The 25,888-nt window shown below is 43.1% G+C and overlaps 1 protein-coding gene across 2 annotated transcripts in view; it reads left to right on the forward strand.

Moving 5' to 3' along the window:
* Positions 1–25,888, forward strand: part of PARVA (parvin alpha) — a 179,456-nt gene that overhangs the window by 139,779 nt on the left and 13,789 nt on the right. For both annotated transcript variants that reach the window (XM_059136445.1, XM_059136453.1), the window contains exons 5-10: positions 9,250–9,390; positions 16,397–16,512; positions 19,767–19,825; positions 22,077–22,096; positions 23,405–23,466; positions 24,191–24,259. In XM_059136445.1, coding sequence (XP_058992428.1) covers positions 9,250–9,390; positions 16,397–16,512; positions 19,767–19,825; positions 22,077–22,096; positions 23,405–23,466; positions 24,191–24,259 — 467 coding nt within the window. The remainder of the gene's footprint in view (positions 1–9,249; positions 9,391–16,396; positions 16,513–19,766; positions 19,826–22,076; positions 22,097–23,404; positions 23,467–24,190; positions 24,260–25,888) is intronic.

The raw sequence follows: 25,888 nt of genomic DNA on the forward strand, positions 1-25,888 counted from the left end.
AATAATCCAATTAAAAATAGGCAGAGGACCTGAATAGAACATTTTTCCAAAGATGACATATAGACAGTCTGCAGATACATGAGAAAATGTTCAACATCGGTAATCATTAGGGAAATGTAAATCAAAACCACAATGAGGTATCACTTTAAACCAGTTAGAATGGCTAAAATCAAAGAGACCAGAAATAGCAAGTGTTAGTGAGCATACAAAGGAAGGGGAACCCTTGTGTATTGTTGGTGGGAATGTAAATTGGTGCAGCCACTGTGGAAAACAGTATGGAGTTTCCTCAAAAAAATTAAAAATAGGAATACCCTACCATCCAATAATTTTACTACTACATATTTATCCAAAGAAAACAAAAATACTAATTTGAAGATCTATGTACCCCAGTGTTTTTTGCAGCATTATTTATAATAACCAAGATATGGAACCCAAGTGCCCATTGATAGATGAATGCATAAAGAAGTTGTGTGTATATATGTATATATAGTGGAATATTAGCCATGAAAAAAGGTTGAGATCTTGCAATTTGTGACAGCATGGTTGGTCCCAGAGGGTATTAGGCTAAGTGCAATAAGTTGGACTGAGAAAGCCAAATATCATACGATTTCACTTATGTGGAATGTAAAAAAACATAACAAATGAATAAACAAAAAGCAGAATCATATCCATAAATGGAAAACAAACTCATGCTTGCCAGAAGGAAGGGGTAGATGATAGGCAAAAATGGACAAAGGGGAATGGGAAATACAGGTTTCCAGTTACGGAATGAGTAAATCATGGGAATAAAATATATAGTAAGGGAAATATAGTTGGTGATTATTGTAATAGTGCTGAATGGTGACAGATGGTAGCTACACTTGTGGAGAGCGTAGCATAATATACAGAGATGTTGAGTCACTGTTTTGTACATCTGAAACTAATGTAACATTGTGTGAACTCTACTCAAAAAATTTTTTTAATAAAATGAAATAAAAACCTATATCTATAATAAAAAAGATCACCATGGTGGGTAGATGAAAGCAATAATTAAATGAATATAAACAATCAAAATGATGTCTAATTTGTTGATTTTTAAAATTAAGATAAAATACCAATAATAGCATTTAGGTCAGGAAGAGTATGACTAGAGTCAAAGTATCTCAAGCCCTGTATTATTTAGTACACAGGCTAAGTGCAATAAGTCAGATTGAGAAAGCCTGTATTATTTCTATTAAATTAAATACACATGATAAATTTTGGGGGGTGGCTACTAAAATAATAAAACAGAGTGTAAACCTCCCTACTAGCAATGGGGAAAAAATGAAATGAGAAAATAGAAACCTTACTCCAAGAGAGGGCAAGGATGGAAGGGTGGATAAAAAACCAAAAAAGCAGAACAATAGAAAGTTAAAAGTAAATTGGTAGAAGTGAATCCAAGTATATTGACGAACCCTTTCAATATAAATTGACTTTATCCATTTGAAAAACAAGATTGTCAGACTAGGTAGCCCAACATTTTTTTACAGGCTGTTTACAAGAGACATTCTTAATTTATGAGGACAAAGAATGGTTTAAAGAGTGGAAATAATTAGGGGTACCTGGGTGGCTCAGTAGGTTAAGCACCTGACTCTTCATCTTAGCTCAGGTCTTGATCTCAGGGTGGTAAGTTCAAACCCTGCATTAGGGTGGTTTAAAGAGTGAAAATAATTGCATAGACTAGACTAATACTAATTAAAAGAAAGCTGGGGTAACTATTTTAACATCTGACAAAAGAGATTTTAGGGCAAAAAGAATTACTGTAGAAAGTCTCTATATATTGAGGAGAATAAAGCTACTAAGAAAATACAGACACTTTAAACCTAAAATACAGACACTTTAAACCTATTTTTTTTGTGCATCACTGTATAAAAATGACAATTAGAATTATAGGGACATCATAAATTGCCATCACAGTGTTAGATTTTTAACATATACCTATTAATAAACACGTTAAGAAAAAAGTTCATAAGGAGAGAGATTTGGAGAATACAATTAACCAGCCATACCAAAACTGTAGTATTCTTTCAGAAAACCGCATATGGAACACTTACAGAGTTTGAAAAGTGTGTCTCAACATATTATTATACAGACCAAATTCTCTGGCCATGATACAATTAAAAAAAAATTTCTAACAAAGCCTCTCTGTATATTTGGAAAATACAAATGTAATAACTCAGGAATCACTCATATTGGAAAGAGTATTTTATGTACTCTGATTCTCTGAAGAATAGTTACATTAATATAGTATGTTATATATAGTAACTCTGTTTCTTAGAACATCTCGGTTTTTCTACCATTCAGAGTAATTGAGTTTATTCTGCCCTGTATTGATACTTCAGAACTTTTAAATACTATTTCATTGTTTTCTAAAAATAATTTCTCCAAAAGCATACTGGGATGCTAAATTCAAAAACAAGTGAAAGATTCACAAAATAATCCTGAGAAAATTTTCTAAATAACATCCTACTTCAAAGTCATGCCTATTACTTTACAACAAGTTAAACTAATGATGAACAATTTGCAGAACTATAGAAACATGAAAGAAACAATTTCATGGGAAAATAAAATTTCAGCAATAGAAAATTGTCATGTAGCAAGCTGAAATTAGCCTAATAAAGAGCAAAAGAGAAAAACCAGGAGTCTTGAGAAAGAAATTATCTATAAATACTTAGCAACAATGAGTGCAATTACTATTTAACTATAAGGATATTTGAGTGGATCTGTTAAATTTTGGGGGTTGAGTATTTTAAAAATAAAGTAGGGGGTAGAAATAGTGGAAGAGGTTCTCAAATCTTTTATTTTAAAATGTCATGAAATTGAAATAAATGATATAAGCTTACAACATCGAGATAACTATGTTTTATCTTATTTCCATATGCAGAGAATGCTAAAAACTCAAATAAACAATAATAGAACTAATAAGGAGATTTGGTAAGATGACTCTAAGAAGAAGATCTGTAAGCCAACAGCTTTTCTTTTAACTAGCAATAATCAGCTAGTAACATACACACATGCCCACCCACACGTGCATTTATTAAAACTTTAATACAAATGAGAAAAAAGTGGCTTATAAACTGACTATGTACCTGCAGAGGAATGGTTGAATAAGTTATGTCCCATAATAATTAGGTAGATTTTTTAAATGAGTTTTATCAATATGTACTGACATAGAAAGATACTCGTATGTTTGAATGAGACATGTATCATATAGAGACATGTTTCAAAACTAAAAAGATAATAGAAAAGATCAGTGAAACTAAGAGTTGTTTATTTTTTTTTAAGATGTTATTTATTTATTTGACAGAGACAGAGATCACAAGTAGGCAGAGAGGCAGGCAGAGAGAGAGGGGGAAACAGACTCCCTGCCAAGCAGAGAGCCTGATGCGGGGCTCGATCCCAGGACCTTGAGATCATGACCTGAGCTGAAGGCAGAGGCTTAACCCACTGAGCCACCCAGGTGCCCCAGAGCTGTTTTTTTTTTTTTTTTTAAAGAGATAAACAGAACTGACAAACATTTAGCCAGACTCACAGAGAGAGGCTACAAAATCAGAAATGAAAGAGGTGATATTACAGTTGATACTACAGAAATACAAAGGATCATAAGAAACTACTGTGAATAATTATACACCAACAATTGTTCAACCTAGAAGAAATTGATAAATTCCTAGAAATATTCAACTCACCAAGACTAAATCATGAAGAAATAGAAAATCTGAACAAATTGATTATTAATAAGGAAACTGAATCAGTAATTAAAAAGTCCCCAACGAACAAAAATCCAGGACCAGATGGCTTCACTGGTGAATTCTATCAAACATTTAAAAAAAATTAATACCAATACTTCTCAAACTCTTCCCAAAAATAGAAGAGGAGGGAACACTTCCAGACTGATTTTACAAAACCAGTGTTACCCCAATGCTAAAACCAGACAAGGACACCATAAGAAAATGGCAACAATATCCTAATGAACATAGATTTAAAACTCCTCAACAAAATATTAACAAAGTGAATTCAACAATACATTAAAGGGATCATACACATGATCAAGTGGGATTTATTCCAAGGATGCAAGAACAGTTTCATATCCACAAATCAATCTGTGTGATATGCCACATTAACAAAATGAAGGATAAAAATCATGTGACCATCTCAACAGATGTAGAAAAAGCATTTGACAAAATTCTACATCCATTAATGATAAAAATTCTCAACAGAGTGGGTACAGCGAGAATGTATCTCTATATAATAAAGGCTCTATATGACAAGTCTGCATACCCAATGGTGAGAAGCTGGAAGCTTTTTCTCAAAGATAAGGAACAAGACAAGGATGCTCACCCTAGACACTTTTATGCAACATAGTATTGGAATTCCTAGCCAGAACAGTCAGACAAGAAAAATAAATAAAAGGAATCCAGTTTGGCAAGGAAGAAGTAAAGCTATCACTATTTGCAAATGACATGATAATGTATAGAGAAAATCCCAAAGATTCCACCAAAAAATCTTCTAGAACTAGCAAACAAATTCAGTAAAGTTCCAGGATACAAAATCAATACATAAAAATTTGTTGCATTTCTATATACCAAGAAACTGTCATAAAGAAATTAAGAAAACAATCTCCTGTACAATCACATCAAAAAAGAGTAAAATACCAGGGAATAAACTTAACCAAGGAGGTGAAAGACATTTGCACTTAAAACTGTAAGACATTCCTGAAAGAAACTGAAGATCACAAATGGAAGGATATTCTGTGTTCATGGATTAGAAGAATTAATATTGTTAAAATGTCTGTACTACCCAAAGCAATCTACAGATTCAATCCTATCCCTATTGAGATTCCAATGGTAGTTTTCACAGAAAACTGAAATAAGTCATGGGAATAAACGACACAGCATAAAGAATATAGTCAATGATTTTGTAATGGAGATGTAGCAAGACAAATGGTAGCCACATTTGTAGTGAACATAACATAGTAAACTTGTTGAATCACTATTTTTTAGGTATTTTATTTATTTGTTTATTTATTTATTTATTTATTTGACAGAGAGAGAGAGAGAGTGCACAAGCGGGGGAGTGGCAGGTAGAGGGAGAGGGAGAAGCAGGCTCTCTGCAGAGCAGGGAAGCCCGATGTGGAAGTCTATTCCAGAACCCTGGGATAATGACCTGAGCTGAAGGCGGTTGCTTAACCAGCTGAGCTGCCCAAGCATCCCTGAATCACTCTTTTGTACACCTGAAACTATTATAACATTTTGTGTCAATTATATGCAAATGAAAATAAATAGATAGATAGAAGTAAAGATACATTGTCCAGAAAAAAAAATAGAACAAAGGATCCTAAAATTTGTATGGAACCACAGAAGCCCTCTAATAGCCAAAACAATCTTGACAAAGAAGAATAAGATGGAGGCACCATGCTCCCTGATTTCAAACGGTATTACAAAGCTCCAGTGGTCAAAACAGTATGGTATTGGCATAAAAACAGACACGTACATTAATGGAACAGAATAGAGAGCCTGGGAATAAAGCTGCACATATATGGCCAATTAATTTATGACAAAGGAGCCAAGAATATATGGTTTCTTCAATAAATGGTATTGGGAAAACTGGACAGCCACATGCAAAAGAATGAAAATGGACCACCGTCTTACAACATACACAAACACTAACTCAGAATGGGTCTTTAAGCTTGAACATAGACCTGAAACCAGAAAACTCCCCAGAGAAAACATAGGCAGTCATCTCCTTGACATTTGTCTCAGTGGTCATTTTTTTGGATTTGACACAAAAAACAAAAACAACATAAACAAAAATAAGTGGGACCACATCAAAATTAAAAGCTTCTGCACAGCAAAGGAAACCATCCACACAATGAAAAGGCAACCTACCAAAGTGTGTTGGGGGGGCGGTATTTGCTAGGGTTTAATATCCAAATTTTAAAGAACTCATGGAACTGAACAGAAAAAAAAGGGGGGTGGGGGGGGAGACATTCGAAATTAACAATGCACAGAAGACCTAAACAGACACTTTTCCCAAGAAGACACTCAGATGGCTAACAGACACATGAAAAGGTGCACAACATCAGTAATCATCAGAGAAAGGCAACCCAAAACCACAATAATACCTAACATGAGTCAGAAGAGCTAGTAACAGAATGGTTAGTACCAGAATGACAAGAAATAATAAATATTGACAAGGATGTGAAGAAAAGGGAAAATTCATGCACTGTTGCTAAGAATGTAAACTGGTGCAGCCACTGTGGAAAACAATATGGGGGTTCTTTAAAAAATTAAAAATGAATTGGGGTGCCTGTGTGGCTCAGTGGATTAAAGCCTCTGCCTTTGGCTTAGGTCGTGATCCCAAGGTCCTGGGATCGAGCCCCACATCAGGCTCTCTGCTCAGTGGGGAGCCTGCTTCCAACTCTCTCTCTCTGCCTGCCTCTCTGCTTGCTTGTGATCTCTGTCAAGTAAATAAATAAAATCTTTTAAAAAAATAAAAAATGAAAATACCATATGGTTCACTGATTCCACTTTTGGTTATTTGTCTAAAGAAGAAAATGAAAATGCTAATTGAAAGATATGTGCATCCCTATGTTCACTGGAGCATTATTTACAAGAGCCAAGATATGAAAACAACCTAAGTGTCTATCAATGGATGAATGGATAAAGAAGACACGGTGTATGTATATTTATACAGTGGAGTATTATTTGGTCATAAAAAAGAGTGAAATCTTGCTATTTACAATAACGTAGATGGACTTTGAGAACACTATGCTAAGTAAAATACTATATGATCTTACTTATATGTTGAATTTTTATTTTTTTAAAAAAGCTCATAGATAAAGAGAACAGTGGTGGTTGCCAGAAGTAAGGGGTTGGGGTGGACAGAGTAGGTAAAGGTGGTCAAAAGGTACCCAAAAAATGAATTATATCCATATATGTTGACCTAGATACTCATAATAAATGTTTGAATGAATAAAAAAGTAGCAGAAAAATATATACACTGTAATCTCACTTTCATTAAAAGAGAATGAGAGAGAACTCTGTGTGTGTGAACATGAAAAGATATACCTAAAACTATTAATAAAGTTTACTTCAAGATATTCTAGCTACTCAAATCCACATTATACCAATATTAGTGCCTAAAATAAAATACCTGACAAAAATTAGAAGCAAAAAACCCAAAGCATAACTAAAGTAGAAAAAAAAGTAAAGCAGAATTACGTTTTCTCCAAAATTAGTAATGCAAAAGAAATAAGCAAACCATAAAAAGTCTCGTTCTGAATAATGCCAGATGTTAAAAATCAAACTTTTCTTAACTTTAAGAAGATCATAATGTTACTATTGTGACAAAAATAACAGCAAAACCAGAAAAAACGAGTATTCTAGCAGGTAATGTCTAAAATCCAATTTTTTTTTTAAAATGAGAACAGAATGGACAACAGTGCAAAAAAAAAAAAGTTAGTGAGCTAGAAAACAGACTCAGAGACCTAAGAAGTCCAATGCCAACAGAAGGTTATAAATATGAAAAATCACAGGCCACGATGTACCACAACATGGCCAGCTGGAGAGTGGTTCTGACGCTGCCACTCCTAGCCTCACCCACCCCCCAACCCCAAGCGCTCTCCCAAGACACTCATCACTATCCTAACCTGGTGATCTTTTCTTCTTAGACAAGAGAAGGTTTCAGAAGGTTCCTTAACCTAGTACTTTGGACAGCCTCTACCAAACTACCAAAATTGTGATTGCAACATAAGATACAAACAACTTGTCCTTTCTTCAGTAGGAGAGGATCCAAGATAAGAATTCACAGCCTAAAAATAGAAAAGGCACACATGGTCTCTTTGCATTTGAACAATCAAGAGGAAGACATTTAAATATAGGCTTATTACATCCCTGGCATTTAGAAGTAAAGAATGATGGCCTTAAGCAACGCAAGAGAAGAGAAGGAGAACACTCAGGCCTCCAAAAATGAGAAGAGCTTGAGCCCATTCTATCCAGGTGCACAAAAGAATTCTTAAATCCACAAAAACTGTGGAAATTCTCCAGTGGACAATCTCATCTTCAAAGAATTACCCGAGGGATATTTGATCTGGATGAGCTACAACTACTGAAAAATAAAAGATATTATATAAGCAATGGGGGGAACCATTGGCATAAAGTTTAATTCTTTTATAGGGTAGTCCTTAAAAACAAAGGAAAAAGACATTTTAAACCTATTTCAGAGTGTCAGTTCTATCAGTCCTGAAGGAGTTGTGGAGAGATTAGGTGAATCCAACAGCAGTTAATACTTCCCGTTTGGAAATCCAAAATTTGTCTTAATGCATAAAAATTCAGACCAATGAAATGATTAGAATGTTTTGTCTGTAAGTATTAAGGGGTTATGCCATTGTATTCAAGAACAATTGATTTTAAAATATACCATTTTACAAGTACCACTGAAAAAAAGAAAAATCATTTAAATTGCTATTACCCAAAGTTTTCTTTTTCCTTAGAATTTTTATTTCCTACTTTTGGAAAGTGTTCTTCTAGGCTGATTGAGACAAGATAGTGGCCACACTGTGAAGAGCTAGGACACAAGGTGCCCAACATGAAGCAGTGAGAGCTCCTGTCTTCCACCTGGCGGACCACAACCGTAGAATGCCATTAATTTGAAGAAGCTCTGATTTCATAACAGAGCATGTTAAAATGGGGGGGGGGGGAGTATGCTTTAGAATTTATGAAATAGGACACATCAAATAAGTTACATTCCAGGTGGGTTTATACGGAAAAAGGTGCTTAGAACAGATAAATGTGATTCAGCATGACACATACCTATATGCACAGGACAGAAATGTGCAAAAGGCCCAGGGGAGGCACACAAGGCTATCTAGTTGGGACCCTGAGTACGCTTGGAGAAGGCAGTGTTGAAAAGAGGGAAGAATCCAGAGTGGTGGAGAAGGGTTCAATTATGACAGGCTGGGTTACATGCCCCACTTCTGTGCTCCCGGGAGCCTATCATGTGGGGATTCAAGAGAGTGGTAAGCTCTCAGCATGCTGGTGTCACCAGTGCCACCATTGGCTGAGGGGAGGGCAGTATCCCTCACATAACGGATGTTCCGTATACACTGGTGGAGCGAGCAGACGTGCGAGCGCAGGTGTACATGGAAGGGAATGAATGAGCGAGCTAACGCGTGAGTTGGGGTGGTCTGTGGCTGGAGGTAACGGCTGCTCTCTCTCCCCCTTGTCACCCTAGAGAAGCTTGAGAGCGAGAAGCTGAATGTTGCCGAAGTCACCCAGTCGGAGATAGCTCAGAAGCAAAAGCTGCAGACTGTCCTGGAGAAGATCAACGAAACCCTGAAACTTCCTCCCAGGAGCATCAAGTGGAACGTGGACTGTGAGTTTCATAAAGAAGGATGGGGGGCGCCTGGGTGGCTCAGTGGGTTAAGCCGCTGCCTTTGGCTGGGGTCATGATCTCAGGGTCCTAGGATCGATCGAGTCCCGCATCGGGCTCTCTGCTCAGTAGGAGCCTGCTTCCTCCTCTCTCTCTCTCTGCCTGCCTCTCTGCCTACTCGTGATCTCTCTCTGTCAAATAAATAAATAAAATCTTTAAAAAAAAAAAAAAAAGAAAAAGAAAAAGAAAAGAAGGATGGGGCTGTGGTGCCCACCCCTCGGTTTCCCTGAGAGGCCATCCGGGGACCTGGCAGGCCTGCGGTGGGGGGTGCGAACCCATTTAACATTGAGCCAGACATGCCCTTCCTCAGAGAACTTCTCCTCTGCACTGCCGGGAAAAGAACCAAGTCCGGTGTGCGCTTCTGTGAAAGGCTGTTTGTAGCAAGCTCGTGGGAGACAGGGAGGAGGCTGTGACTCTTCCTGACTGAGCTCCCCCTGAGCCCCAGCACAACCTTTCGAGAAAGCTGTGTCTCTAACTCATAGAGCGGGGAGGAGGTGAGGATCCCTACTTCTTGACCCGGGTGGGGTGGGGAGGACTTGACTCTGTTCTTAAGCCCATGACCTTCCTCTCAGCCCTCTATTTTCCAGAAGGGTCAAAGATCTGGCTGAGATCGCAGGCCCTGGAACAGGATTTTCAAATTCAGGCTGCACAGTCAGTGTAGCCCCAGGACCTGGGAAAATGTGAACGGCCTATTCTTTTCTTAAGGGCCCGCCAGTCTGCTACGGATACTATGAGTCCGTAACAGAATCAGCGTTACATCGGCAAATCTGGTGAACCCAGTAGCAATAACAGCTTTCTCGGAGGGAGTCCAGAGTTGTTTTCTTCTTTGCAGTAGATGAAAAGAAGAATTCAGATTAATAAAATCATCTAGATGGTGTCCTCTGCTGTTAAGTTATCAAGGAGTTAAATACTAGACCTTGCTGTATCCAGTTTATAAAAACTTAGAATGGACACCTGCCCTCCCCAGCAAGAGCAGAAAACAAAACAAAGCATGCCTTTCTAACTTGGGAGAGAAAAGGAAATCTTTACCCAGTAACTGCCAGACACAACCTCTTCAGCAAGTTTCTAGCATCTGACATTGGAGGGGAGATGCCGCGTGTCTCCTGCTGTGTAATTACATCTTGGCGCACACAGCACACGCTGCTTGGAGTGGGGCATCCGCTGCCTGACGAACACCCAGGAGCAGGAGGAGAGGCCAAGTGCTGGGCCCTGGATGCTGCCCCAGGGTCTGCTAATAGTGTTGGGAGTACGGGGGGAGAGGAAGAGCCCTTGATTACGTGTGTAGGATCTGCAGCTACATTTTGGAACTCCAGAACCGTCACAAGCGTTAAAAGTCTTCCAATGAAGAGCCCCACTTCCTTTCATCTCATTCTACTTCCTGCTCCCTAAATATGGACCATCTCCACGTACCCCTCCAAAAAAAAACAAAACACCTCTTAACTTGCCAGGGTATCCAGCTTGGGAAAGACAGAAGAATGGGGTTTTTTGTTTGTTTTTGTCTTAAAGATGTATCTATGGGCACCTGGGTGGCTCAGTCGGTTAAGCATCTGCCTTTGGCTCAGGTCATGATCCCAGGGTCCTGGGATCCAGCCCCACATCAGGCTCCTGGGTCAGTGGGGAGTCTGTTTCTCCCTCTGCCCCTCCCCCCCAACAAGTGTTCTTTCTCACTCTGCTGTCTCTCAGATAAATAAATCTTTATCATAAATTTTTAAATCTTCATAATAAATAAAGATTTATTTATTTGAGAGAGAGAGAGAGCGAGCAAGCACACGCATGAGTAGGGGGAGAGGCAGAGGGAGAGAATTTCCAGCTGACTCAGCGCTGAGCACAGAGCCAAACCCGGGGCTCAATCTCGCAATCCTGAGATCATAACCTCGCTGAAACCAAGAACTGGACACTTAACCGACTGAGCCACCCAGGTGCCCCAGAAGACTACTGTGTTCAGTGGCTTTTAATGATTTGTTTTGTTCACATTTACCTTCATTTCTTGCAGGGAGATGTGTGTGAGTACAATAGTCCCCTGTATTACCATTCTCATCTAGCTATTTCCATTTTTTTTGCCCACTACTGTCCATATCATGCCTATTTTTCCTTGATGAAGTCATATACAGTCTGGTATGTTGCTTTCTCTTAATATTAGGTCGTATTTCCTATATTCCCGTGGGGTCTTTGTACTTCCTTTTGCTTCTGTTTCATGGGGTAGATAATCCCATAGTAAGTTTAAACCCTATGTTGACGTTGATCCTATCAAGACGTTTGCTGGCCTATGGCTCCTATCAGATAAGGCCAAGTCAAATGTCTTAAGTTGGGTCTCTTTTTGCGTCTCTCAAATTATTCCTGTCAGATAGATTTCCAAAAGGGAGCTGAATTACTAGGTCAGAGAGATAATTATCTCAGTGGCCAGCTCCCTGTGATGCCAGGGAGCAGCACTGGCTTCTTCCCTAAGGAATGTGCTGGGCCCCACTCCGAGAGGGGAGTTCCGTCCCTCCTGTTTTCCTCTCTGGCTGTTTGACATTGTATCGCCTTCCCCGTCAGGAAAAAGGTGGCAGGGATAGCTGTGAGTTACCAAGGCATTTCATCTAGGGCTTTAGGAAACTCTTCCTTTTCTGTTTTCTTCACAACAATTTTTGTTATTAAAAACTTACAAAGATAAAAGACATTTAAATATAAACATCTAACCTATTTATGGTGCTTTCTGTATGCTTTATACTGTTCTAAGCAGTTTACATCTTTTGATTCTTGTAATCCTCACTCATCTCAGATAAGAATTCTATTATGCCCATTTTACAGGTGGGAAAATAGAGTCAGAGAGAAGTTAAGAAACAATTTTTGTAAGCTTTATGAGGTCAGGGATTTTTGTCTTTTCACTACTGAGTCCCCAAAATCTAGAAGAGTGACTGGTGATTACTAAGCACAGTAATATTTGCTAAAGGAATATCATCGTCCAAGGTCACACGAGTGGTAAGTGGCGCAGCCGGAAATGAGAGCCAGAGAGTCTGGCACCTGTGCACTAAGCCTGTACATGCTGTTCCTCTAAGCCGCCCACCCAGAGATAGGGACCCGGTAGTGTGCTCCATCAAGTCTTACACAGTGGCGTAAGAAAGAGGAAAATAAATGTGTGTATACTTCTGTAAATAGAGTTTATTTTTATAAAGATGAGCTCAGTCTGTATATGTTTAGAAGATGTAGATCTTGACAAATCTTTAAATATTCTGTCACTTTTAACATTATGTAACAGGATATTATATGGTTATATCATAAGCAATTTAATTAATGATGGATTTTGAGATTTTTTTTTTCACCCTTATAAACATAGCCTGATGAGTTCTCTCTGCTCATAGCCACAATTACTTCTTTAGGCTAAAAGCTAGGAATGGTATTTTAGGGCCAAAGTATATGTACATTTCTAAGGTCATAATATGTATTGTCAAATTGCCTCCTGAAAAATGGCACGGGTTTATATTTCCGCCACAGCTCCTATTTGAAGGACTGTTTCTAACTTGGCAGCTTCTTGGAAATTTTTCAGCTCTTGTTACAGTGGCTGAGAGCCCAGTTTATACAGCAGAACCTTGGCCCTGCTCTAAATCTGTACATTGCCTTCCTGACTTGAGTGCCAGATCACGGTGGCTCTAGATTCTGTCTAGTGTCAGGGAGAGACCAGGAGACACGCTCAGAGGTGGCAATGAGGCGGGCACCCAAATATGCAAAGGTTGTTAGGATTTGTCTTAATGAAAAAAGATGACATATCTTTGGCCTAAAGAAAACTTTGAAATAGGAAACTACCATGTTTTCATTTTTTTAATATTCCTTTCTAAGTCTTGGCCACAAGCATGCGTGTGTATGTGTGTGCATACATGTGTGTATGTGTTTAAATCTGTATATCCATAAGTGTGTCTATTTCCATTGTTTCTATTGTTCCTGTTTAACATTACATTATTAATATTTATAGTTACATTGTTTCAACAGTGATCTTCAGCGCATGGAAACTATTCCATTGTGTGGATATACCATAATTTGTTAAAGCAGTGATTATTAAACCATGCTTGGCCCAACCTCATGATCTGCCAGGAGGAACTCAGGCATCAGTGAGGAGAGAGCCAGCCGTGGGTGGGCTGCAGTTAGGACTTGGGGACGGGAGCACTTGTACTTTTTTTTTTCTCATCTGTTTTGCCTAATGGCTTTTAAACAAAGGATTTCTCTGCTTAATAAAAAAAAAAAAAAAAAAAAATTGTTTTTTGAAAACCACTGGTCTAAACTATCCTCTGGTTATTATACATGGTGTTTTCCAGAATTCTTTAATGATGATATATTACATAATAATTAACCTATCTGCACATGTAGTGTGTGTGTAGGGGGTGGGGGGAGAAAGAGGCAGAGAGAAACTATAATTACTTCTTTTGAAAAAACTCCTCGGGGGACAGAACCCTCATCAGAGGAGACTGACATCTGTATGGTACTTATGAAACAGCTCTGTGTTGCTTAGTGAGATGGTCAAGATGAAGTACAGGCCACCCGTGTGTAAGAGCCAGCTTTGCGACCACACCTCCTCTAGCAGAGTTAGCCAATGTCCTTACAGCCCTCTGTGACGGGCCAGGGATATGGCAGTTCTGATCAGACAGGCAAACCCGGTGATGCCTCACTCCGGCAGCAAGCCCGCCTTGGCAGTAGGTCACTCCCATGCCGGGAGCCTTTTTTTGAGGCTGTCACTGTGGGTGAAATTGTGGTCGATGCCCAAAAGCCCAGAACTGAAAAATGTCTTCTGGGGGGCTGAGTTAGGAGCAGATCATCTGCTGTGTGTGGGTGTGGGGCTGCTGCTCTCAGTGGAGAGCCTTCTTTGAAACAGCAGTGATAACAAGCAACACTAATGAGTGCCCAAGGAATGTCTGAGTCATTTCCTTTTCTTGGCGATTTCTTAAGACTTCTACTAAAGCAGGTTCCTCAGTCCCAGGGCAGAGAGAATGACACCCTGGTAATGGATCCAGTGTGGGCTAAGTACACAAAATGAGCATGTTTGGTTCTTCCCTTAAGTGCCCTCCCCCCCATAAAGAGAAACCCATGAGGCCGGTAGGACTGTGAAGGCAGGTAAGGTATCTGGTGAATCTTTCCTTTTAGGCGAAAGAACGAGGAGATCGTTGACATGACTTTATTGCCTAGGTGCCAGGTATTTTCTCCTGAGTTATAATAAAAAAAAATACATCAACCCTTCCAACCATTCCATAGCACAACCTGCTATGTGCTGAAAGCTTTGCCTGTTATCTCTGGAAATTCTTACAAATTGTATTTCTGCATAGTTACTGTTATCCCCATTTGCAAAGAGGAGCGGATTGAGGCTCCAGAGGCATTGAATGGCCTACCCAAGGTCATGCAGAGGGGCGCCTGGGTGGCTCAGTGGGTTAAAGCCTCTGCCCTGGCCATGGTCGCCAAACTATAGAAAGAACCAAGATGCCCTTCAATGGATGAATGGATAAGGAAGATGTGGTCCATATACACTATGGAGTATTATGCCTCCATCAGAAAGGATGAATACCCAACTTTTGTAGCAACATGGACGGGACTGGAAGAGATTATGCTGAGTGAAATAAGTCAAGCAGAGAGAGTCAATTAGCATATGGTTTCACTTATTTGTGGAGCATAACAAATATCATGGAGGACAAGGGATGTTAGAGAGGAGAAGGGAGTTGGGGTAAATTGGAAGGGGAGGTGAATCATGAGAGACTATGGACTCTGAAAAACAATCTGAGGGGTTTGAAGTGGCGGGGGTTGGGAGGTTGGGGTACCAGGTGGTGGGTATTATAGAGGGCACGGATTGCATGGAGCACTGGGTATGGTGAAAAAATAATAAATACTGTTTTTCTGAAAATATAAATAAATAAATAAATAAATAAATAAATAAATAAATAAATAAAATCTTTTAAAAAAACAATCCTCTGCCTTCAGCTCAGGTCACCCAGTGTCCTGGGATGGAGCCCTGCATCAGGCTCTCTGCTCGGCAGGAAGCCTGCTTCCCCACCTCCGACCTCCGACCCCCGCCCCGCCTGCCTCTCTGCCTACTTGTGATCTCTGTCTGTCAAATAAATAATAAAAAAATCTTAAAAAAAAAAAAAGAAAGAAAAAGAAAACGAAAAGGAAAACCAATACAGAGCTTGTCAAGCGAGAGAGAACTGAAGCTCCAGAGAACTAACTCCGTGTGTACCCATTACGTCACAGCATTGTCGTTTTCGTAGCATGTTCTCCTCTCGGCTGCTGCAAAAACTACAACTCAGTGGTGGCCTAACCTTCCCTAGTGGTTTCACATCCAGCCCGTTGCTCTGTAGCTACAGAAGCTATTTGGGTCATAAACATCATCTCCCAGCCCTTCCCTAAGGGGCCCTGCCTACGCAGACCATACACAGTGTTCAGAAGACCATCAAAGCCCTTTGGATGTGTCGTGCCTTCCTCGGGGGACTCTAAGCCCTGAACAAAGGAAAGGATCCCCAGTGTTCCTGATTCAGTGCTCAATTTATTGAGGATGTTCTTGGGGTAGAGCCCTGGCATACATCTACATGGCAGTAGTGATAACCCAGAGTTCACTGTCAATGGAGAAGGGAGAGAGCAGGCAGAGCAGACACGCTCGTGGCTATTAGAACAGAATGAGCAAAAACATGGGGATGGCAGAGGGCTGATCTGATCTCAAAATTCAGCAGTTGTCAGGGTCCCTACTGGAAACTTGGATTAGAGTGGAGAGGCACTATATGGGAAACCCAAAAGTAACATGATCCAAGCAGCAGCTCCATGGGACTTGGCCAAGACTGAGGGGGCCTAAAAGGGGAGGCCCATGAGATCCTTTGTGGCAGGGATGGGGCGATAGAAGGTGCATTGGGTATGGTACTGCTACGTTTTGAATATCTGCTTATATTTGCCTAGGATCTGGAAGAAGGTTCTCTAATTTTAAAATCCTGTTTTATTTCAGCTGTTCATGCCAAGAGCCTGGTAGCCATCTTGCATCTGCTGGTTGCTCTGTCCCAGTATTTCCGGGCACCAATCCGACTCCCAGATCATGTCTCCATCCAAGTGGTCGTGGTCCAGGTAAGACAGCACGACAAACATCTGCGCCCTTAAAGGGGGATAGAGGCTGACTTCAAGCGGGAGCTAAGGCAGCCTGGGGAGCTTATTACAAGGATAGTGGAATGAATGCTGAGTGTCCTTGATGTGCTGTCTGCGGGAAGGGATGTGAGCGCAGTGTCCAATGCGTGTGGCAGCGATCAGTTACCGTGCATTAACTGATGGGCTTGAGTATGGGCTAGCCTTGTGTGGGGCACGTGCCTGGGGTTTACCTGTTGTTGTCAGGAGGGTGTCCGGGTACTGTGTATTGGAGGGGGTGAGGTGTGTGCAGTAGGGTCAGGAGAAAAGATGTATGCCTTGTGTTTAGACCCTACAAACCATGGAGAATCATTTTTTGGTTAAACAGACGAGGCACGGGTATTGGGAAGAGACAGACACCTATGTGTGGGAAGGAGTGTGTGTGTGTGTGTGTGTGTGTGTGTCTGTCTGTGTTTGAGAGAGAGCCCCTGACTGGCCTTGCCTGTATTCAGGGCACTGCTGCTTTTCACCTGCCCACAGAAGCATGGTTGGGATCTCAGGTCATCTTCCCCAGATTGTTGGATGGAATTTCCATTCACATATGGCTGTCTAATTTCCACAATGAGGGTGTGCTCTTTCCCTGTAACTCTCTCACTCTGCTCCTAACCCCATTACATACCCAAATTCAATTTCATTTTCCAACTTTATGGCCATTTAGGAAAGGTCATCATTCTGTTTGCTTGTTTCTGTTCTTTTCAAGTAAACATGCTGTGAGGGAGAACGCCCCTAATAAGCAGCTCTCTGGTTAGCCAGGGCTCTGGAGAAGAGAACAGTATGGCGGCTCTGCTGTCCCTTGGTGAGGAAGAGCCCTGAGGGCTGGTAGGCTTGGCCTAACCGTGCCAGGCCAAGCCTCTGGGACAAAAGCTGAGCTTTTTCAGGGATCAGAAGTTAACTGAAGGAAGGAGGTTGTGAGGGCTCTCCTCGGTCAGCTGCTGGGCCATGCCCTGGTGATAAAGGATTTCTTCTACACCTTCTGAGGACCCAACTTGCTAAACATCAGGGGAATATAATAGGAACAGTCCTCTTTGGCCCTGTCTGCCAGGAGACAAGATTACACCTAAGGAGCAGAGAGAGGGTGACCAGAGGGTCAGAGGAGATGAGAATGTGTGGTTCCAAGGCTAAGTGCAGTTAAAAGGACCGAATTGGTCTCATGAGAGAACAAGGTAGCACAGAATGGTGCCTATGCATGTCAGCTTGTGTGGGGTGTCGTGCTTTGTCGACTTAAATAGGCACAAAAGCAGAACTCAGAATTAGCCAGAAGACACTGACTGAGCCCCAGAGAGACTTCGGAGACACAATTAATAGCTTAAGGTGAATCCAGGAGCTGCGTGAGGGGTTATTCCTTTCCATTCTGTTCAAAAGCAGTGAATTCTGCATGAAATTGAAGATGAGTTTTTATGTCTCTAAAAAATCTCACAAGACAAGGACACAAATACCAGTAGCCCCGCGTAAAAATCATACACACGTTGAAGCTGAATTAGGAAAAAGTCTTGATTTATCCTTACTGGATCCCTTTTAAATGGTATACTTATTTTTCTTGTTTACTTCCTTTTTTACTTTGATAATCTGTTCTTCCTAACCTAGTACAGATAAGCTCTTGGCCTTTATCCAGCTCTACCTTTCCTTCCATAAAAGCATTTTGCAAGGACACTCATTTCTGTGGCTAGTGGGAATAGAAGAGAAGGTTCTAGAAGTTTGGGTAAGAGGGCAAGAAGGCAGGTTTCAGCTGACATGCTAACGCTTGGAGGCTCCTTCTGGACACTGTTCTCTGCCTTTGTCGATGAACTTGCCCTGACAACCGCTTGCCATCCCCAAACTGCTGTCGTCTACGTGTCTGGGAACGACTTTAGAGACCTGATGAAATGGATCTCCCTCCCTACACCTATCAGAGGGTCTTCCTGAGCCCCAACACTCCTTTCACTAGCTAGCTCCCAGCCCCACACAATGAGGTTTAAACTCCAGACCAGCTCACAGTTGACTCCCCACCGAGTTATGGCAGCCGCCAGCCCTCCAGACAGGCTCCCGGACCCATTTGTGCTCTCGTGACCTGCCTTTTCACTCAGGCCATCCCTTCTGTTGGAGTGCTCTCTCCCCTGTGTCTGGCCAAATCCTCTGTGTCCTGTTAAGTTCCAGCTCAAGGATGCCCTCCCCTTGCAAGGGGTCCCTGACCATCCCAACTGAAAGTGCCTGCTCCTGTCCCGCATTCAGCCCTTCCTCTCTGCCTGGGACTACTGTGTAACTGACGCACGACGCTTTTGAGAGTGAAGGGGGGATCCTGCTAGAATAATGGAGCTGCACCATCAGGCATAAACCCAGACGCTTTCTTGGAGATCTTTCTCACATACCTGTTTCATCTATCCTGTTTTACTCTAAATTCCTCAAGGTCAGAAGTGAGGTCAGACGTGCCACAGTATTTGCTCTCAGTCCCAACATAGACTCTTGTACAGGAAAGACACTGACTCATGAAAGAAAGAGAGAGAGAGAGAGAAAGAGAGAGGGAGGAAGGAAGGAAGGAAAGGAAAAGAAGGAAGAAAGAAAGAAAGAAGAGATAAATTGCTGGGAGGAGGTGGACAAATGACAGATGGACAGACAGACGGATGAGCCGATGAGTGGGTGGGTGGGAGCTGAGGGCCTCCAGAGTGCTTATTACCTTTTTCTCAGAGAAAATGCGAGTTACCTGAGGGCTGTACAGCTCCCAGAAAAGCCCCCCTATTTATCCATTAAAAACAAAAACAAAACCGAAAACTCTCCCTCTGTTTAAATTCTCCCAGTTGGCCTCCGCCCTCTCCCCCCAGCCCAGCCGCTGCTTAATGTGTTTCTTCGCTTCCCTCTGCGGCCCCAGCTGGAGGGCAGACACACCCTGGCCTTCATTTCCATTCGGTTTACTGCGGAGGACTCCAGGAGGCAAACAGTTTGCTTCCAGCAAAATGTCTTCTAATAAAGAAAGAAAAAGATTCACCGTCCAAGAAACAGCCAACTTGTTTGGAATAAACACTAATGGCGCCTAAGCATGAATGGTATGGTCCAGGCCCAGGAAATCAGGGGCTTCGTTTTGCTTCTGGCACTATCTCCTCTCTGGGTTTCATTTCTTAAACACCAGTAACTTTCTCAGTATCAGGAATGCTAATCAGTTTTTTTTTTTTTTTTGGTATTTTTCTAAAGCATATTTTTCTCTCTTTCTCCCTGCCCCCCCATTTCAGAAACGAGAAGGAATCCTCCAGTCTCGGCAAATCCAAGAGGAAATAACTGGTAACACAGAGTATGTCAACACCATTGTTGCCAGCGATCCTCTAATGGAACACAGATGTTTCTCCGAAATTCATCCATTTGCTGATATTTAGTTTTCATTTATTGGGATCGCAGGAGGGATTAGACTTCAGCCAATGATTATAGTTTAGCCTTTTCCGTGCATTCAAAACATGCCTCTCAATGCTTAAGATACAAACTTGGGTGGGGACGCGGGGAGAGGGAATTAGCTATGATTGAAAAATTCTAATTTTGTGGCACTCCGGGAAAAGAGTGTGCCCCCGAAAAAGCCAACTGGCATGGAATCATCGTGCCATAAACGTGGGGTCGAATTTAAAGCGTGAACCTTCAAAGGGACGTTTTTCCTTCCTTTTCTGCCTCTGATGTATTTGGTCACGTGCCATGACCCAGAAAGGCCTTTTCTACCTCAGGGTGGTAGCTTGGTGTTTTGTGTTTTTTCATTTCCGTTAAGCAGTTGGAATCTCAGAATATGGAAGAGGTTGGCCGGGGGGAAGCGAAGTCTGTTCTGAGGTAGAAAAAGCAGGATGCGGCGGGAAGGGGTTCTCAAGATCGCGGGGCAGGCCTGAGCCACAGGCAAAGGCCATTTTCAGCATTCCCTGCTGCCCCAAATTTCCTCTATGTTCCCTTGAACAAGAGTGAAATAAATGGAAAGAGCAGGGACCACTAAGCCTGCCTGACTTGAGTTCAAATCCAGACTCTGCCACTTGCTTGGACCTTGGTTTCTGTGTCTCTGAAGTGGGGAGCGTTTGCCTAACCAGAGAGGTGGTAAGGACTCGCTGTGGTGAGAGCGGGGCTCTTCTGCCACAGCTGACCTCTGCCTTCCAAGCCTTGCCCAGTCTCTAGGCAGCTTGCTTCCCCAGTGGTAGCTGAGGAAGGGCCCTGGTGCTGCCTGTCTGAACCACACTGTGCTTGTGGCTTCAACAGGACCAGGGGAGGGCAGAGATGGGCAGTGGCCCTTCCCAAGGTGCCCAGTTCATGGCCCATGGAGAGCCTGTCGGGCAGCCTCCACATCACTCTGGGGGCTCTTCTTGGAAGTCAAGAGGGCGGCTGATCCACAAGGCACACTGCTCCCCTAGCCTGGGTCCTGTGACATGTCCTTCATGTCTTCTGGCTCAGACCTGCCCCCCCACACACACCCTTCACCTTTTGCTGGGCTTGTCTACACCTCCTCTTTCACATTCTGGAGAAGCTCCTGAACCAGGGGACACGAGGTTTGGGTTTACAGAGTAATCTGTCAGCTGCCTGCCATGCTTCCTGTGGTCTCCCTCCGCCATCTTGCCACATGACATCATGGTGGAAGTCAACAACATAAACAACAGTTTATAAAGCACTTTAAAATCTATTGATATTCCTAATAAATACACAAAGCAATGCCTATACCTCCTAAGACCCCACATCCCAAAGGTGGAGAAGCAGTTGTCCTTGGTCTATCCAACAGTGAACTCCAAGTTCGTTATTCTTTTCAGTACACTACCCCTAAGTCATCATTTAGTAGGGGATAGATGCACAGTTGGAATAAACCAATATGATAAGAACCAAAAACATACAGAGAAAAAAATGTATTGAACCCTCACTATATACTGAGAATTACCGTAGAGTCTTTCTATGGATTAACTCATGTAATGCTCACGACATCCGGCTGAGGTGTTTCTCATTATCATCCTTGTTTTAGAGCTAAGAGACCTGGCGCCCAGAGAGGTTCTGTAGCTTGCCTGAGGCCCCACAGCAAGCAAGTGGCTCTGTGGGATTTAAACCTAAGTAGTCTGTTGCAATGCTTGTGCTGTTAGCACTTTGCCGCTTCACCGGGATGAGTAAGGTTCCAATCCCTGCCCTCTTCGAGAGACTGATTTGGAGCCAATGGCAGGTGCAGTTTTGGCGGGAATCACAGAATGACCAGGAGAAAGACAAAAGCGATGTCCCCGGGCAGATGGCCACAGCAGCTCGGGCAGTGCAGTGGTTGGGAATGTTGCAACCCCAGGTCTGATATTCCTTCTCAGCTATTAAGCAACAGTGGGATTTTAGGGGGAAAGAAATAGTTGTGCAAGTGTCATTTATACCAGGCTTTGTGCGAGCACCAACATATCTGTGGAACAGAGGGAAGAAACAGGTGGACATGAGATAAAGGCAACCGACAATTGGAGACTTAGTGCAGAATAAAATGCCAAGGAAGGAAGCTTTGTGGGCTCTTCAGTGAAGGGCAGAGACAGAAGACTCATACTGTTTTCTTTCTCCTTTTCCTGCAGGGCGCTCTCTGGAAGGCATGGTGAGTTGCATAGGATTACCCTCTGGTGCTGGTGGCTGCCACGGGGGTCTCGTTAATTTTGGAGCAGCTGGGGAAAACAGGCACTTGGCCTGCTTCCCGCATGTGTGTCTGCATCAGCCTGGTGACAGGGCGGCTTAGTAGGGAGGGTCAGCTCACTGGTGGGAAGAGGAAACCTGGCCACAGCGGCACAGCCCTCTTGTCAGTCACCAGACCACTGGCATTGCTGGGCTCGGGACGGGCCCTGGCATCCGTGGGGCAGTTGTGTTCCAAGTATATTGTGGAAGTAAAGAGGCAGACGTACACACTCGGGACAGTCCATTCTCCCCCTTAGTCTGGACTTTCTAGAAGCCATCTTGTCCCTCTTTCCTCATCACACGTCATACTGCTCCTGTTTCCCAGAACTCTGCGTTTGTTTATATAGTCTGTGAATGTTCAAGGCCACAGTCACCCCTCTGGCAGTCCCAGATTTACTCATCGGTGCAAGAGCAGGAAAAGGCAGGCCCCAGGACTGCGAAGCTTCCCAGCCCCAGGTCCCTCCTGGACATTCTTCTCATTCCCTGCCTCCAGTCCTACCCACTGTTTCCACTCTGCATTCCGAGAGCCTGAGGGCTCCAGCAATGGGAGGAAGGGGTAGGGGGCATGGCTTTGCTGCTTTCGACAATTCCACATTTACGGTGGATGATGTTTGAAATACTCTAATAAACTCAGATCAGCAGATACTTCCAAGTTTCCAGAACACATGCACACACGTTGTTGTCTTTCATCCTCATCACACTCCTGGGGGAGGTTTTGTTTTCAAATGCCATTTTACAGATGAAGAAACTGAGGTACAAAGTCTGAAATGACGGACTCCCTCAAGAACAGGAATGCACCTTCCATCCCGGGCCCCCGGGGCTCCCGTGCCAACCATCTGTGCACTCCACCACAAGGCTTGCAGTGGCCATCCTGGTTTTGAAAATTAGGGGGTGATGTGGTTTGATGTTTGGAGACATTCTGCCTCCAAAAAGCTTCAGAAATTCTTGAGGCCTGTGACTGAATCATGATGTAACGGATATAAATAGTGAAGAGACATGACCAGTCACAATTCAAACGGCCTGACAGAGCCCCCCAACCCCAGCCCAAGAGAGGGTTGATGTAAAAAGTGGACACAGAGAAAGTCCCTATGCTATGAATCAAGCCAGAATGTCTGCCCCCAGCCCAGCTTCCAGAGTTCCAGCCCTGGGTCCCACACCGAAGAATTCCTGCCTGTCCCTGACACCCAGCCGTCTTGGCTGGGCTTCCCCACTCTACCTTTTCCTGTTTTTCCAGAACGTGACGCCTTTGACACCTTGTTTGACCACGCACCAGACAAACTCAATGTAGTGAAAAAGGTGAGCAGGAGGTGCCTGGGAGGGAGGGAGGGGAGCGGGCGGCAGCCAGACGTTAGAGCCCACGCCCGTAGCTTGCCGGCTGCCCTACCCTGGTGTCCTCGCCAGCTCTCTGCACACTCCAGGCTTCTCCACCTCGAGTAAGTGAGGTACGCTTTATGTTCTCATTCCCGCTGGATCCCTTATCCACTCCTTTCTCCCCTCAGGAGGATAGAGTCTCCTGGGGGATTCTGAGATGACGAGCACCCTGCCTTCCCATCCATACGGAACTCTTAGCCAATCAGGCCTCTTCCCTCAGACCTCTGTACCCCCCAGGGCACAGGCACTTGCCACCAGGAAGGTCTGGAAGGAGGGACCCAGGGAGCTGGTTTCTTCTCTGGCCCCCCTCCCCAGCCTGGGCTAGGACACTGCACCTGTCATTCTGCCCTCGGGATTTTCTGCCCCTTTCACAGCCCTGAAACTGGCTATTTGAATCACATAGCGCATGGGACCACAAACACGGGGGGCCGTCCTTTCCTGTGAACTTGAGGAGCTTGGCAGAAGAGCCTCATAGGCTGCTCGTTCTCACGCAGAGCTGCAGTGATCCCTGGCTGGCACCCCCAGCTGGGCCTTGTCCTGTGTGATCACACTGGTCCTTGTCCTTAGGGTAGAATCGCAGAGGTGGCCTCCAGGGTCTGACCCTGGCAGGAGTCTCCATCTTCATTACCGGCGTGTGCTTCTCTTTTAGACACTCATCACTTTTGTGAACAAGCACCTGAATAAACTGAACCTGGAGGTCACAGAACTGGAAACCCAGGTAGGTGACAGTCCTGTTCCGAGTGCCCCACCCCCGCACAGCCAGCCGGGATGGCTTTCCATACTGATCCTGAAGCCTTCCCCTAAGGGAGGGGCATCCTGTTCCACTCAGAGGGGTGAACTGCATGGAATGCTGATTTTTTTTTTCTAATTTTTCTTTTGAAAAGTTGCAAGGATATTCTCGTGAATATCTGCATACTCTTCACCTATGTACACCAGTTGTCCGCATCTGGCCACATTCAGGGTTTAGTTCTCTGCCTCTACCCCTAAATACTTCAGCAGATGTCTCTAAGAACAAGTATGCTCTTAAATAATCACATTGCAATTATCCGATTCAAGCAACTGTAACGTCAAGATGTTAATCTATTTACATCAAACCACGTGAAGTTGCGGATATTTGACTGCTTTTGACAATATCATCAGAGTCAAAGATATTGATATTCTTGGGCTGCTGTCAATGGCCATCTATTTAGTCTCTTTTTAATATAGTTTGGGGTTCGTTTTGTTTTTGTTTTTTTGTTTTGTTTTTGTTTTTTGGTGTGACGTGGACATTTTTGAAGAGTGCAGGCCATTAGATCCATACATAGACCATCTATCAATTTTTTTCCCCTCATTATTAGACTCAGGCTCTGCATTTTCAGTTAACGCTTCCAACCCTGGTAACACTGTGCTCTTCTGAGGCACTATGTCCTTTAGGCCCATTACTGGTGACAGTAACTTTGGTCACTTGGTTAGTCTCTACCAGATTTCTCCACTGTAAAGCTTTCCCTGCCCTTATAATGAATCATTATCAGGAGATACTCTAAGACTATATAATGCACTGTGTTTCCCAACCCCCTTTCATATGTGATGAACTTCTGAAGTATGGTTTTCTTTTGAGGACGTGGGCACCTCCTGTTATGTTTAAGGCAATTCCCAGGTCTGTCACTGAGCTCTCCCTGGCTGTATGGCGTCTGTATTCAATAAAGTGAGCTTTATCTACTCTTTTGGAAGACAGGGAACCTTCTAGAAAAGTGATGCTCCCTCGAGAGGGCTAGCATGAGTTCCGGAATTCCTACTTTGGTTTTCATGGGTAAGGAGTTTTGGGAAAGGGAGCCTCTACCAGGCATGCTTGGGTCTATCTGCAGCTTCAACCACCAAGTCATCAGAACCAGCAGTCAGGGATGGGAAAGGTCTCAGTCAGTGGCACTCAGAGTTCTGAGTGGCCCTGACCCTAACCCAGTGTCCTCCCCTGAGTAGACAGATTGGATTCTTTTATTTTCAGTCCATTCCAGCCACCACCAAAAAGAGGCCCAAAGAAAGAGGTTAGCTTGTTTCGGGGGAGGGCCCTGATTCTGACACAGATGCTGGGGTCTGCTCTTCCACTGTCTGCCCTGGTATGGCCTGGGATGAGTCATGTTTGGGCCCTGCCCTTTGAAATTGAAGGCCAGCTGGATGGATGCAGGGAGGAAGCTGCTCCCAGGTCAAGTTCAAAGCCAGGCAATATGCCCATCATGAAGGCTGAGTCACAGACCCACCACCAGATCATCCAGCAAAGTTCAGACAGAGGGTCCAACCCACGTTCCAGGCAATTCTGTCTAGTTTTAAGTTCCTTGAGATGATTCCAAGAACTCTGACTTCTTAAGAACTC

The sequence above is a fragment of the Mustela lutreola genome, chromosome 1 (assembly GCF_030435805.1).
Source record: "Mustela lutreola isolate mMusLut2 chromosome 1, mMusLut2.pri, whole genome shotgun sequence".
In the NCBI taxonomy this organism is placed as follows: domain Eukaryota; kingdom Metazoa; phylum Chordata; class Mammalia; order Carnivora; family Mustelidae; genus Mustela; species Mustela lutreola.